The 14,018-nt window shown below is 39.7% G+C and overlaps 1 protein-coding gene across 1 annotated transcript in view; it reads left to right on the forward strand.

Moving 5' to 3' along the window:
* The window catches only part of GREB1L (GREB1 like retinoic acid receptor coactivator), a 289,801-nt gene that overhangs the window by 186,799 nt on the left and 88,984 nt on the right, over positions 1 to 14,018 (forward strand). Inside the window, exons 6-7 of the mRNA XM_054583433.1 lie at positions 7,101 to 7,277; positions 9,476 to 9,598. Coding sequence (XP_054439408.1) covers positions 7,101 to 7,277; positions 9,476 to 9,598 — 300 coding nt within the window. The remainder of the gene's footprint in view (positions 1 to 7,100; positions 7,278 to 9,475; positions 9,599 to 14,018) is intronic.

Genomic DNA, 14,018 nt, shown 5'->3' on the forward strand with positions numbered 1-14,018 from the left:
TGATGCAAGTATGGCAACCTCGGCCTTTTTCTCATGCCCATTTGCTTGGAATATTTTTTTCCATCCCTTTATTTTCATTCTGTGTAGGTCTCTTGCTCTGAGGTGGGTCTCTTGTAGGCAGCATATGTGTGGGTCATGTTTTGTTATCCATTCAGTTACCCTGTGTCTTTTGATTGGGGCATTTAGTCCATTCACGTTGAGAGTTATTACTGATAGAAACTTACTCATCTTTTCTCTTTGTACCTGTGTTCCTCTGTCTCTCATTCTTTTCCTTCATCTGCTTAAACCAGTCCCCTTAGCATATCTTGGAGTGCTGGTTTGGTAGAGATGTATTCTTTTAGCCTTCTCTTGTCTGCGAAACTCCGTATTTCCCCTTCTATTTTAATGGAGAGACTTGCTAGGTAGAGCAGCCTTGGCTGTAGGCCCTTGCTTTTCATGACTTGGAATATTTGTTGCCATTCCCTTCTGGCTTGTAGTGTTTCTGTTGAGAAGTCAGCTCCTAGGCGTATCGGGGCCCCCTTGTATGTTACTTTCTCCTTCTCCCTTGCTGCCTTGAGGATTCTCTCTTTGTCTTTGACATTTGCCATTTTAATGATGATGTGTCTTGGAGTGGACCTCCTTGGGTCCCTGTTGAGTGGGGTCCTCTGTTTCTCCTGGATCCATGAGACCCTTTCTCTCCTCAAATTGGGGAAATTTTCCATCATTACTTTTTCGAGGAGGTTCTCTATCCCTTGCTCCTCTTCTTTCCCTTCTGGTATCCCTATTATACGGATATTATTGCATTTCAGGTTGTCCTGCATTTCCCTAAATGCCTCTTCATTCTTTTTGAGTCTTTTTCCCATTTCTTGTTCTTTCTGGGAGCTTTTTTTCTACCTTATCCTCCATCTCACTGGTTCGATCCTCGGCTTCATCCACCCTGCTTTGGATTCCTTCTACTGTGTTCTTCAATTCAGAAATGGTATTCTTAATATCCTCTTGTGTCTTCACGATAGTTTCTATGTCCTTTTCCAGGTTGATATAGTTTGTTGTAAGATCGTGATAGTTTCTCTACAGTTTCTCATAGTTATCAAACTTATTTTTGATGTTTGTGTGCGGAGCGCAGAAAAGATATGGCTGAGCTCATTGAGCTTCCTTAGAACCAGTTTTGAATTCAATATCTGATAGTTCCCTTGCCTCTATTTCATTTAGCTCTCTCTGTGGGGAGTCCCCTTTTCCACTCATTTGGGGGGAACTTCTTTTTCTTCCCATTTTTGTGAGAGTCTGTTAAGTAATTTACTTACTTATTTATTTATTTTTGCTTCTGCTTCATTTGGGCTGTCTAGATTTCCTGACTTTGTGGATTAAACTTCTATGGTAGTAGGTGGGTTTATTTATTTATTTATTTATTTATTTATTTATTTATTTTTCCCTTTACTTTTCTTCTGGGCCTGCCTCTGATGATGTCAGTTGTTGACCCTATATGACCTTGGGTCATTTGAGCCTTCCAGGAGTCTACTATCTCTGTCTGACTCCTGCTTGGGGCAGCTCTGTGACCCCTTCAGTCAGGGATGGACTATTTCTTTGGATCGCTCTGCACTCTCACACCGGCTCCTTAAGCGCACTCACTGGCGCGGCAGGATCCCCCGCCTGCCTGGGCTCCCGCGTGCTTGCCCCTGACCAGGGGCCTTATTCACGATCTCGTGTACTCGTCTGGCCCCCCTGGCCAGTGGGCACCCCGGCACTGGTCAGTTTATGGTCTTCTATTGTGTGCTTTCCCCGCTTTTGGCTCTTTGGGTGCATTGCTTGCCCTCACCAAATGGAGACTACGGAAATGGGAGGAAGTCAGCTCCAGGACTTTCCGGTTAACCCTGTCTCCGGTCTCTCCTCCAGGGACTCTGGGAAGCTCTATGACCCCTTTCGGTCTGGGATCTACTAATTCTGTGAGCCGCTCTGCAGTCGCAGGCCGCACGCGGGTCAATTTACACCTGCCCTCACCGCTCTGCGCACTCCCTCACAGGCCCAATTGGTGCCAATCTGTGGGAGGCCTTGCCAGCCCGTGCGAGCCCTTGCCAGCCCATGAGGGTCCACACACACACTCGCCAACCCTCGCTGGCCACTCGGCACAAGTGTGCGTGCCTGCACTGGGTGGTTTTGGGGTCTCTATGTGTGCTTTTCGGCTTTTGGCTCTTTGGGGGTGTGGCCTCTTCCCACACAATGGAGACTACAGAAAGGAGAAAGAGTCGAGATTCCCCTGTTCCTCCTCCCGTTCTTTCCCCAACGTCTCCATTTCCAGTCTCTCCTCAGGGGTCTCTGGGCAGTTCTGTGACCCCTTCAGCCAACGATGTACCACCTGTGTGGACTGAGTTTCAATCGTGGGCAGTCTGGTTCATGGGTGCCCCTCTTCTGCCTCTTTGGGGGTGTGCCTTTCCAGCCCACAATGGAGACTACGGAATGGGGAGGGAGTCGGGACTCCCCGGTTACTCCTCCTGTTCTTTCCCCAACGCCTCCATCTCCAGTCTCTCCTCAAGGCTCTCCCAGCCAGTCTGCACTCAGCCCCACAGCTCACACGCACACAAGCTGTGTGTGGAGCGCACAAAAGGCAGGTTAATTGATTCCCTTATGCCTGAGCGAGATGGTAGCTGCAGAGTGGGAGGTGCGTTATCACCGGGACTCCACCGGCCACCATCTCAGTTCTCTTCACAAAGTTTTCTTCACAAGTCTTTTCCCAGGCACCAGCCCACCCTGCTGCCGCCCCTACCCAGAGATCAAGGAGGGTGGCGGCCATTGCAATTTTTGTGTTGGCCCTTTAAATGTCTCTTTGCATCCCCAGCCACCTGTTTTTGGCAGAGAGCGCCCCTAAGCTTTTCGGGGTTGCGTTTTGTCTGTATTTTCTTGGTTTTAGCTGCTGTAGTTTAGGGGTCCCTGTTTATGATTCAGACCCCATTCTTCTCGGGGGGAGCTAACTGGCTGTTTCAATGTCCCTCTGGTGCTAGTGCCCATGGGCACCCAGCCCACCCTCTCGAGCCTCCACTGCACTTCTCACCCGTTGGGATGTGTGAGAGTTGAATCCATTGTCTGTCTGTGGCTCCAAGGTCTCTCACGCTAATCTTTAACAAACTACTTGGGCATATCAAATAAGCTTCATTGTTTTGACACTGTCTTTAATTATTTTGGCTGAAAGATTTTTATAGCTTTTACTATGTTTCAGTATACTACATATTGCCTCATAAGTCAGTCAATATTCCATCAAGGCATAAATGATCACACCTCAATGTAAGTTATACACAGGTAGTGGTTTTGTCTTCCTTTTTCCATGCTAAAAACCTGGTACCTGAAACAGTGCCTAGCACATAGAGTAAACAATTATTTGTTGGATGGATGGATGGACAGATAGCTTTAGACAATTTTTTCCCTTGGCTTACAGCTCAAGGGTGTTAGACAAATAGCCAAATGCTCTCAAATGCAATCCATCTCTGTTTAACTTAACCAGAGTTATATCAATGTTTATATTGTATATAGTAACAATAATAAACTAATTACATAGAATTACTAATTTTATAGAACCGATCACAAGTTATTACTATGTCTTGTTCACCATTATTATTTCAGTGTTTAGCATAATGCCTGGAATGTGGATAGGTGGTCAATAAATAATAATAAATTGGATTGCCATAATTAAATGCTCTGAATTGTCAGCATTCTGAGATTGGAACATTAGAACGTATTCAGTTTTTAATATTGGTGGCCTTTCTCTTCTCTCCTTATCTATATTTGTTAATTATGTAATAGGTTCATTTGGGGGTTTTAAAAGACTGTATCACTTCATCAGTAAATTTATTTCCAGTTAGTAGTTATTCCATATAGACATACTGTACTTATGAAATTTGGAATGCCCTTTCTCATTAACAACATTTTTGTCCTCGTTCACTGTATGATAGTTCATGTGCTATGTCCTAATCAGTCACAGCCAGAGGAACTCATTCTCTTCCTGTCTACCTTTTCCTCTGTTTATTAAAGGGACTGAAAAATTCATTTCCAATAAAGCAAAGCATGGCCTCTCATCTCTGAAGCTTCTTTTCTTCTTCTTTCTATGTCCCCTGCTCTAAGCAGGTCAGTGAAAGTTTCATTTTGTTTGATTAGTCTGAGTGAGAATTGTTTGGATGTTAGCTCTAAAGGGATCATAAGCTAGTTTGAGTAGCAGCGTTGAATAAAGAGGAAATGGGACTCTCAAGGAGCTCATGACAGATAGTACAGCTAGATCTCAAAGATACTGGGAAGTTGGCAATGCCCTGAATTTACACATCGCTGCCCATGCTCCTCTGTCCGCAGAAGCTTCCTCTTCATATTTCTGTTTGTTCTCACCCACACTTCAACTGACATGTGGTTGACACAGTTCCAACTTGGGTTCCAATTTTACAAAGCCTCATAAATTCAGGGTCCACTGCCATCTGACTGACTTTGTAATTATTTCAAAATTTCAGGAGACACTGACTGTCACAGATTGAGTCACATATTGGCCCACAGCCTGATTAGGCAATTATACGTGGTGGGCAGGGCAGAGAACCAGGGCCAGCAGGTTCTCTGAAAAGGGAGAATGTAGAGAAGAAATAAGGGACATTGCTAGGACCAAACCTATTCCTATTTTTATCTCAATTTTATAAATTCTTTCTTGAATATATTTTATTGATTATATTCCCTCATTGCCCCCTCCACCCATTACCCCCCATTCCCTCCAGCAATCCCCCTATAGTTCATGTCCATGGGTTATGCATATAAGGTCTTTGATTACTCTATTTCCTATACTGTTCTTAACATCCCCCTTTCTATTTTGTACCTACCAATTTGTACTTCTTAATCCCTTCACCTTTTTCTGCATTCTCCCTCTTCCACCTCCTAACTGATAACCCTCTGAATGATCTCTGTATCTATGATTCTGTTTCTGTTCTGCTTCTTTGCTTAGTTTGGTTTTTAGATTCAATTATTGATAGTTGTGAATTTATTGCCATTTTAATGTTCATAGTTTTGATCTGCTTTTTCTTAAATAAGTCCCTTTAACGTTTCATGTAATAATGGCTTGGTGATGATGAGCTCCTTTAGCTTTACCTTGTCTGGGAACCACTTTATCTGCCCTTCTATTCTAAATTACAGCTCTGCTGGATAGAGTCATCTAGGTTGTAGGTCCTTGCTTTTCATTACTTTGAATACTTCTTGCCAGTCCCTTCTAGCCTGCAAAATTTCTTTTGAAAAATCAGCTGACTGTCTTATGGGAACTCCCCTGTAGGTAACTATCTGCTTTTCTCTTTTTCCTTTTATTTTAAAGATTTTATTTATTTATTTTTAGACAGAGGGTAAGGGAAGGAGAAAGAGAGGGAGAGAAACATCAATGTGTGGTTGCCTATTGTGCACTACCCCACAACTGGGGACCTGATCCACAACACAGGCATGTGTCCTGACTGGGAATCAAACCAGCAACCCTTTGGTTCACAGGCCAACACTAAATTCACTAAGCCACACCAGCCATGGTTCTTGCTGCTTTTAAGATTCTCTCTTTATCTTTAACCTTTGGCATTTTAATTATAGTCCTCTTTGAGTCCATCTTGACTGGGACTCTCTGTGCTTCCTGGACCTGTATGTCAATTTCTTTTTCTAAATTAGGGAAGTTTTCTTTCATTATTTTTTTCAAATAATTTGTTGATTTCTTGCTCTTTCTCTTCTCCTTATGGCATCCCTATGATGTGGATGTTTGTATATTTGAAGATGTCCCAGAGGCTCCTTAGCCTATCTTCTCTTTTTTAGGTTCTTTTTTCTTCTTGCTGTTCTGATTGAATGTTTTTTCTTCCATATGTTCCAAATCATTGATTTGATTCTCAACTTCCTCCCCTCCACTGTTGGTAAACTACAAATTTTTCTTTATTTCACTTAGTGTAACCTTCATTTCTGCCCTCGTCTTTTTTATGCTGTTGAAATACCCAATGAGTTCTTTGAGCATCCTGAGCACCAATGTTTTGAACTCTGCATCTGATAGATTGCTTATCTCCATTTCACTTAGTTCTTTTTTCTGGAGTTTTGTTCTGTTCTTTCATTTGGGCGATATTTCTTTGTCTCTTCATTTTGACAGCTGCTCTGTGTGTGTTTCTGTGTATTAGGTAGAGCTGCTTTGATTCCCTGACTTAGTAGTCTGGCCTACTGTAGAAAAATAAGTTGGATGGGGTGGAACCTTAGGTAATTGCCAGAGTGGGGCAAACTGTGTGGCTCTTTCTAGGGCAGGGCTCAGAAAAGGGACAGTGCTGCTCTCTGACATCTGGTGTTTTGTCTGGGAGTAGAGAGTCTCTCCGCACTTGCCCTGATGCCAGTCACTTCAGTTTCTCCCCCTATGCCACTGGTGCCCTTCCAACTGTTGCCATTGTGCCGAAGCCTAGAGGGAGTAAGTCCTTGTAAGTCTAAGTCTGTTGTGAGTCCTTTAGGAAGACACCCTGAGAATCCCACCGTTTCTTCCACTATCCCATCCCCTACTGATTTTTACAGCCAAAAGTTATGGGGACTTATCTTCCTGGTGCTGGAACTCTGGGCTGGGCAGTCTCTGGTGTGGGGCTCAGATCCCTTGCTTCTCAGGTATCCCTCCCAATTTTCATCCACCACACATGCGTGTGGGACCACCTGTTCCACATCTCCACCCCTCCTACCTATCTGGATGAATGTGGCTTCTTTAATTCCTTGGTTGTTGGACTCCCATACAGTTTGATTTTCTGATGATCTGAGTGATATTTGTTTTGTAGTGTAGTTGTAATTTTTGCTGTGTTTGTGAGAGGAGGCAAGCCGTGTTTACCTGTGCCTCCATCTTGACCAGAAGTCAATTATATAAATTCTATCACATGATATTATCTACTCTGCTTCCCAAGCTATTATCTTTTTAGAGCATTAAACATTCTTTAAATTATTTTCAGTATTTAACTATTATGAAATACTCTGCTAAAATATTGTACTTTTTTTTCCTTTGGATTATTTCCTTGAAATTAGGAAGTTATTGAGTAAAGACTGTTGATATCTTCTGTGCTCCTTATATGTACAGGTATTGTGCCAACGTACAAGGACACCAGTAACTTTGGTTTTCCTCCTTTCAGGGTTTTCTGGAAACTGTATCGGCTGTGGAGAAAGAGGATTTCGGTATTTCACAGAATTTTCCAACCATATTAACTTGAAGCTCACCACCCAGCCAAAGAAGCAGAAGCACTTAAAGTACTACCTAGTCAGAAGCTCCCAGGGTGTACTGTCGAAGGGACCTCTTATCTGCTGGAAAGGTATCATCAACTTCTGACAGGAAAAGGTCGGGGAAGGGAATGAGGATGCTACCATAATGACAAATGGCCCATGGAGGGTTCAGACTTCAGGGGTGATACAGATAAACATCCCAAGTTCAGAATGCTATCCAAAGATCCAAAGCCCTCTGGAAGGTTATTTGACTTGATTTTGATCTTTTAATAGAGCCTATTCAAGTTTAGGAAAGTGCATATCTTTATGCATTTGTCTCTTGGGAGTATAACTCTTAGAGGAAAAAAAAGGACTGTTTCTACCTATTCTGTCATTTGGAGAGGTCCTCCGAAAGTCAGTTTCCTGATTACATGCTTTTTCTATTTTATTTAATAGATCTCTTTGGTAATTTTCAAGCATTTATATTTTCCTGTTTTAATTAGAACTAGGCATACTTTAGAATAAATAATACTTTCTTCATAATACCTGGGAAAATGCACTGTTCAGTTGACAAAGTTATATTTCTTTTCAGTTAGGAAGAACTTAACTAACTTATTTATAGAAATGAATCCAGTTGAAACTTCACATCTTCACATGTTTGATAGAATTTAACACAAGTCCTATTCATTATTCTAATGCAGTGGAATATATAATCCTTCTTCCTCTGAGCAGTTTCTTAGATGCTGAGATTTTTCTGTTATTCATATTACTATTTTAAATACAATATAATAATTGTCTTTAACATTTCTTTTTGTTGTCTGGGCAATATTTTCACCTGATCATGAAAAAATAGCGTACTAAATCCAAGTTATAACTGCAGATTTGCCTCTGTGTCTTTCACCATAATTACTCTTTGTTGCATTTGAAATGACATATAACTCCTCTGGAAATGGCTCTAAGTTCCAAACCAGATCATCAAAACTTAAAGCTTATGGCTACTGAATCATAAGCATCATGTATTATAAATAACTCCATATTCTAATTAAATGTGAAGAATTTTACTCCAGAAAAATTGTTTTAAATGCCATGAAACCTAATAAAAGAGCAAAAATAGGATAAGTGTTGCGTCCCTGCCTCTTAACTGCCTTTTTAAGCTTTGGTTTTGGTTACATAAAATATTTTCAACTTCTGAATATTTTGAACTGTCATTTAGTGCTCAATGAAAATTCACCTTTCTGGGAAAGAATATCTGTGAAATAGTTACTGATACAATGATCCCAGATGGCTTCTGAAGTCTCACATTTATGGCAGTTACTATTTTGGAATTGGAATTGTATAGGTCTATGTACACATATATACAAACATATAACATCAATTTATAAATATGCATATATACATATAATGTGGAAATATCCTCTTAGGCCAAATACAATAGCTCTTCAAGGGAGGTCATAGCATAGAAGGTCGTACTCAGAAGGTGATAGAAAACTGCCTCCAACCCTTGCATGTATTAGACAAACTTTGAAACTCTCTAAAGGAAACTATAATTAACTTTGTCATTTAAAACTATTTATATCTCTTTAAGATTTACTACCTTTAAGACTAATGTGGTATAACACACAGTATAATTTGGTTGGAAGTTACAGCCCCACACATTGTAATAGTACCTGTTATCTATCTGAATCAGTACAAGATATTATTAAAATATATTGAAGACCCATATCAGTTTAGTTGAAATGAGGCTTGGTATAAGCAACTTGAATATTGACTACCTATTTCTTCTAAAAAGAACTGAGACTAATAATAATTTGGTCACTTCTAATTTTTTCTTTGCTTCCACTTTTGAGCATAAATTAGGGTTGAGGTGAGAAGGTTGAAGGTAGTGTAGATGTACTCCACACTTCAATCAATCCTGGATAGCAGATTAATTGGGATTTGAAAGTTTATTAGATTTTTATAAATTATTGATAGTTTAACTTCAGTCTTACCCATAAAACTAGTATGATTATGTGGTTATGAGTAATTTTTCCCCTGGGAACTAGTCTGTGGGTTAAAAAAGCCCCATTATTCTTTGTAACCATTTCTTTGCCTTCTAAATGTGACATCTGGCCCTAGGCAGGCAAACTGTGCTCACCATGTTGAACATTCTGTTTGAGTCAGGATTAAAGTAAGGGGAACCTCAAATGAGGAAAATGGTTGACATTTAAGGAGCAGCAAGTTATTTTAGAGTTTGTGTATTGTGTTTCCATCACCTGTTTTAACAGACTTTTGGGTCTTCTCACGTAATGTGATTTGTACTCTTTTACAGAATGTAGAAGCCGACAATCCTCTGCTACTTGCCACTCAATTAAACCAAACTCTTCAGTGTCATCAACTGTGACCCCAGAAAATGGCACAACTAATGGATACAAATCAGGATTTATTCAGTCAGGTAATGGGGTATTTTAGGGGGAATTTCAAGCAGTAGACATATATTTAATGAGGCATTTAAAACTTATTGTCTGCTGGTTTGATAAAAATATTTTTAAATAGAAATAAATTTCTTTAGTGACTATTAGAATCATAACTCAGCATTGAGATAGGCCAATCTGTGGGTGACCAAACCCCATGTCCTGCCAGTTCTAGGACAGGGATGGAGAAAGGAACTGATAGTTGATAGAGAAATGAGCTCAAGCATAGGGCCCATTTCTAGACGAGTCTGACAGGAGGCAATAAGTAGAAACCCAGACATGAGGAAAATCTGTCTCATAACTGTCAGGTGGTATATACTGGGGACATACTCATGAAGACTCGAGTTCCAAGGTAGGGCTCTAACTAAGCCCACAGAACATTATAGGGAGTATTGTCCCAACTGGGACACACAGTAAGATCCCAGGGTAGGACTGAGGATCACAGAAGAATCCAGGTTCTAGTTTCTAATGGTTCAAGAAAGGAGCTTGGTTACGAATAACCAGATAAAATTTTAGTGCCTGAGCAGAGGTTACAGTATCAGAGCATGATCAGCAGAGTGGACAATCTGATACTGATCAGATAAGTTACTAGTCTAAGGCTTCTAAAAATTCCTTCAGTAAACAAAGGACCACATTGGCCCAGGCCCTGGGGTCAGAACACGGTTCCAGGTGAGAATTAATGTTTCCAGGTGGCTCAAGGGCGGTAACCAAAAAGATCACTGCAGATAGTATTTGAGAAAACTATTCAGAAGCAGTCTCGGTTATATCTTAGGCAAAAGAATTTGTGAATTTATTTTAGTTTCCTTGTATTTTGTAAAGTACCATTTTACTCACTTGATATGCAAATTTCATAGCATATGTGCCTTGCCAGTGTCCTGGCCACCACTCAAACTGAAAAGAAGGCTGTATTCATTTATTTCAACTTGGCATTCCTTTTTCAAATTTATGTGAAATTCTGATGAGCTGGTAAATTATTTCTATTTATTTTCAATATATAAGTAGTTATTATTAGAATATGTTAACAGCAATGATAATAAGGCTGATTTAATATGGGACATTTCTTTCTGTGTGTCCACACTCAGCTAAGTCCACTTAATTCTGGATTTACAAGTCTAACTTTGATCTGTCAAAGAGATGTAGCTAGAAGTTGTGATTTAAAAAAATACAGCATTTCTCTTTAGCATAAGTGAGAGAATATCCTGTTGCTAGGTATTCAAGAAAGAAAAAAGTTGGCACATATCTCTCAAAATTGAAAGACTGGCCTTCATTACAATATGATAAACCTATGTGTCTCTCCCAGAATATAATTTTAGTAATTTGATTGATTCTGTGGTATAGTTTCTGCTGTTAGACCGTGGGGCCAGTGAAATGCAATTTTAAAACTGAAACATTAAAAATGAATATTTACGTAATTCCAACAAAAACTTACCAACTGTTTATTATGTTCTAGATCCTTGTCAAATGCTGTAAGGCAGGGTTTCAGTACTTGACCGATGGCTCTGTCATTTAAAAACCACTCATATGAGGGATGGAAGAACAATAAAGCAAGCTACATTTCCTAAGAGGGAGAGGAAGATATATAAATAACCAGTTATACATGAAAATATGTTAAAGTGTTAATAAGTAGTAATGCAAAAGAAAGGCAGTAATGTATTTTAATTACAATCATATACCACATGACATTCCAGTCAATTGCAGACTGCATTTATGGCAGTGGTCTCATAGATAATGGATTATAAACAAAAAGTTTGTTTGTGATGTTGGAAGAAAAGGCTGGCCCCAACTATGATGTTGAATTTACTCCTAGCTCTGGTTAGTTTGAATAGAGGAGGAAGCTCAGCATGCTGTTTACCTACTTGCCTTCCGCCCTCCTGGACACATGCTAACATGCACACACTCATGCACTTGTCCCCTATTCCCTACTCCTGCTCCCTCCTTCATTCCTTCTCCCCCTCTCCTTTTTTTACTTCTCTGGGTCTCTTGATTTCTGCTCTTCCTAACTCTCTCCTTCTCTCCCTTCCTCCCTCCCTTCTCCTGATGACCACTCTCTCTCCAACAGCACCTCCCTCCACAGCCCTCCTTCTATCTGCCCCCCATGCATGCATGCACACATAGGCACACTTTTATCTTTCATACTCTATTTTTTACTGCACCTTTTCCATGTTTAGGTATTCTTAAATACCATTGTGCTGCAATTGCCTGCAGTATTCAATTAATAACATGCTGCTCAGGTTTGTAGCATAGGAGCAATAAGCTATAGCATATAGCTCTAGGTGTGAGCTATACCGTCTAGGTTTGTGTAAAAGCACTTTGTGATGTTCATACAACAACAGAATTTCCTAACAATGCATTTCTCAGAACATCCCTGTCGTTAAGCAACACATGATTACATACCAGGAAATATATTTTGAAAACAAATATTGCTCTGATACAAAGGAAACCAAGATTCAGCCCTTAGCACAAGCTCTATCAGTTGCTCTGAAGAGACATGGGCAAGTCACTGACCAACTCAGAGTGAACACCAGTGGCCAAGATTTATGCCAGTATTCTTGTGTATCCCTTGTGGTAAAAGTGGCATTTTGATCATGAAATTAGCTATTAACAATTTCAGGTGCAACCCAGAGAATTTAATAGAAGAAAGTGCCTTTAAAAAGGAGGCTTTTATCTAAAACTTTCTTCTTAATGAATTATGTTTATAAAATTTTCAACAATTCCTTTCTTCCTACATATGTTGAAAGTAATAGTCTATAAGAATTTCATGTTAACATTATGAAATCATTGCAAACATCAGAGTATGAAGCATCTCCTTAGCTAATAGAGATTCATCGTTCTATAGGAGATTGCTGCTTTCTTAATCTGCAATCTGTGACTGCCTACAATCAGCAATCATTAGCCTGAAAACCAAGCGCACACACATACACACGTTACATAGTTATTTAAAGAGGGGATTACTGACTGTTTACACAGCTTTATCTTAAATTCCACCTGCCAAACTCTGGGTGTTCTATTCTGTCTGGCTTGCAGTTTATCCTTGCATATTTTCTTTCAAAAATTTATGTCATTGATAATTCAAATTTTAGTCAACAATTCAGGTAAAATGTTTTACTTTAACTGAAGGTGGCTTTACAGTTATCTGTCTACATTATGCACATATAACACACACACACGGATTTATTATGTTTAATCTGGACAAGAATTTAAGAATAGATGAAAAAATTCTTTGCCTAAATTCATTATTTTTGCATATGGATATTCAATGACCTCAGCAGCATCTTTGTTTTTTCCTTTATATTGATCTTATTAGGATGACACTGGTTAACAAAATTATGCAGGTTTCAGGAGAACAGTTCTGCAACACACATCTGTACACTGTATTGTATATTCACTGCCCCAGGTCAAATCTCTGTCCATTAGCATTTATCCCCCTAATACCCTCCTTCACTTCCCGCCGCCCCCAACCCCTGGCAGTCACCACACTGTTGTCCATGTCCACAGTTTTTTTTTTCCTTTTTTGCTCAATCCCTTTATCCCCTACCCATTCCTACCTTTGACAGCAGTCATCCTACTCTATCTATAAGTCTGTCTTTTTTGCTTGTTAATTCATTTTGTTCATTAGATTCCACATATAAGTGAAATCATATGGTACTTGTCTTTCTCTGACTGGCTTATTTCACTTAACATAATGCTCTCCAGGTCCACACATCTACTGATGGGCACTTGGACTGCTTCCAAATCTTGGCTATTGTAAATAATGCTGCAATGAACATAGGAGTGCGTATATTCTTTCAAGTTAGTGTTTTGAGTTTCCTTAGGTAATTTCTCAGAAGTGGAATTGCTGGGTCATAAGGCAGTTTCATTTTTAATTTTTGAGGTAACTCTATACATCTTTCCACAGTGGCTGCACCAATCTGCCTTCCCACCAACAGTGTATGGGGGTCCCCTTTTCTCCACATCATCACCAACACTCATTTGTTGATTTATTGACCATTCTGAAAGGTGTGAGGTGATATCTCATTGTAGTTTTAATTTTCATTTATTTAACAATCAGTGACATTGAGCATCATATGTCTAATGGCCATCTGTATGTCCTCTTTGGAGAACTGTCTATTCAGGTCCTTTGTCCATTTTTAATTGGATTATTTGGGTTTTTTGGTGTTGAGTTTTATAAGTTCTTTATAAATTTTGACAGCTGTCAAAGGTAGGAATGGGAGGGGGATAAAGGGATTGAGCAAAAAAGGAAAAAAAGAATTTATACATTTCATATGTATCCCCCAAGAGGGATGAAGACATATGTGCTCACAAAAACTTACACTCAAATGTTCATAGCAGCAGCATCCATTGTGGTTTATAGCTAGGAACTACTTAAATGTTAATCAGCTCCTGAATAGATAGACAAAAATG

This window comes from Pteronotus mesoamericanus, unplaced genomic scaffold (assembly GCF_021234165.1).
Source record: "Pteronotus mesoamericanus isolate MK-2021 breed Mesoamerican mustached bat unplaced genomic scaffold, CSHL_Meso_final contig_74, whole genome shotgun sequence".
Classification (NCBI taxonomy): domain Eukaryota; kingdom Metazoa; phylum Chordata; class Mammalia; order Chiroptera; family Mormoopidae; genus Pteronotus; species Pteronotus mesoamericanus.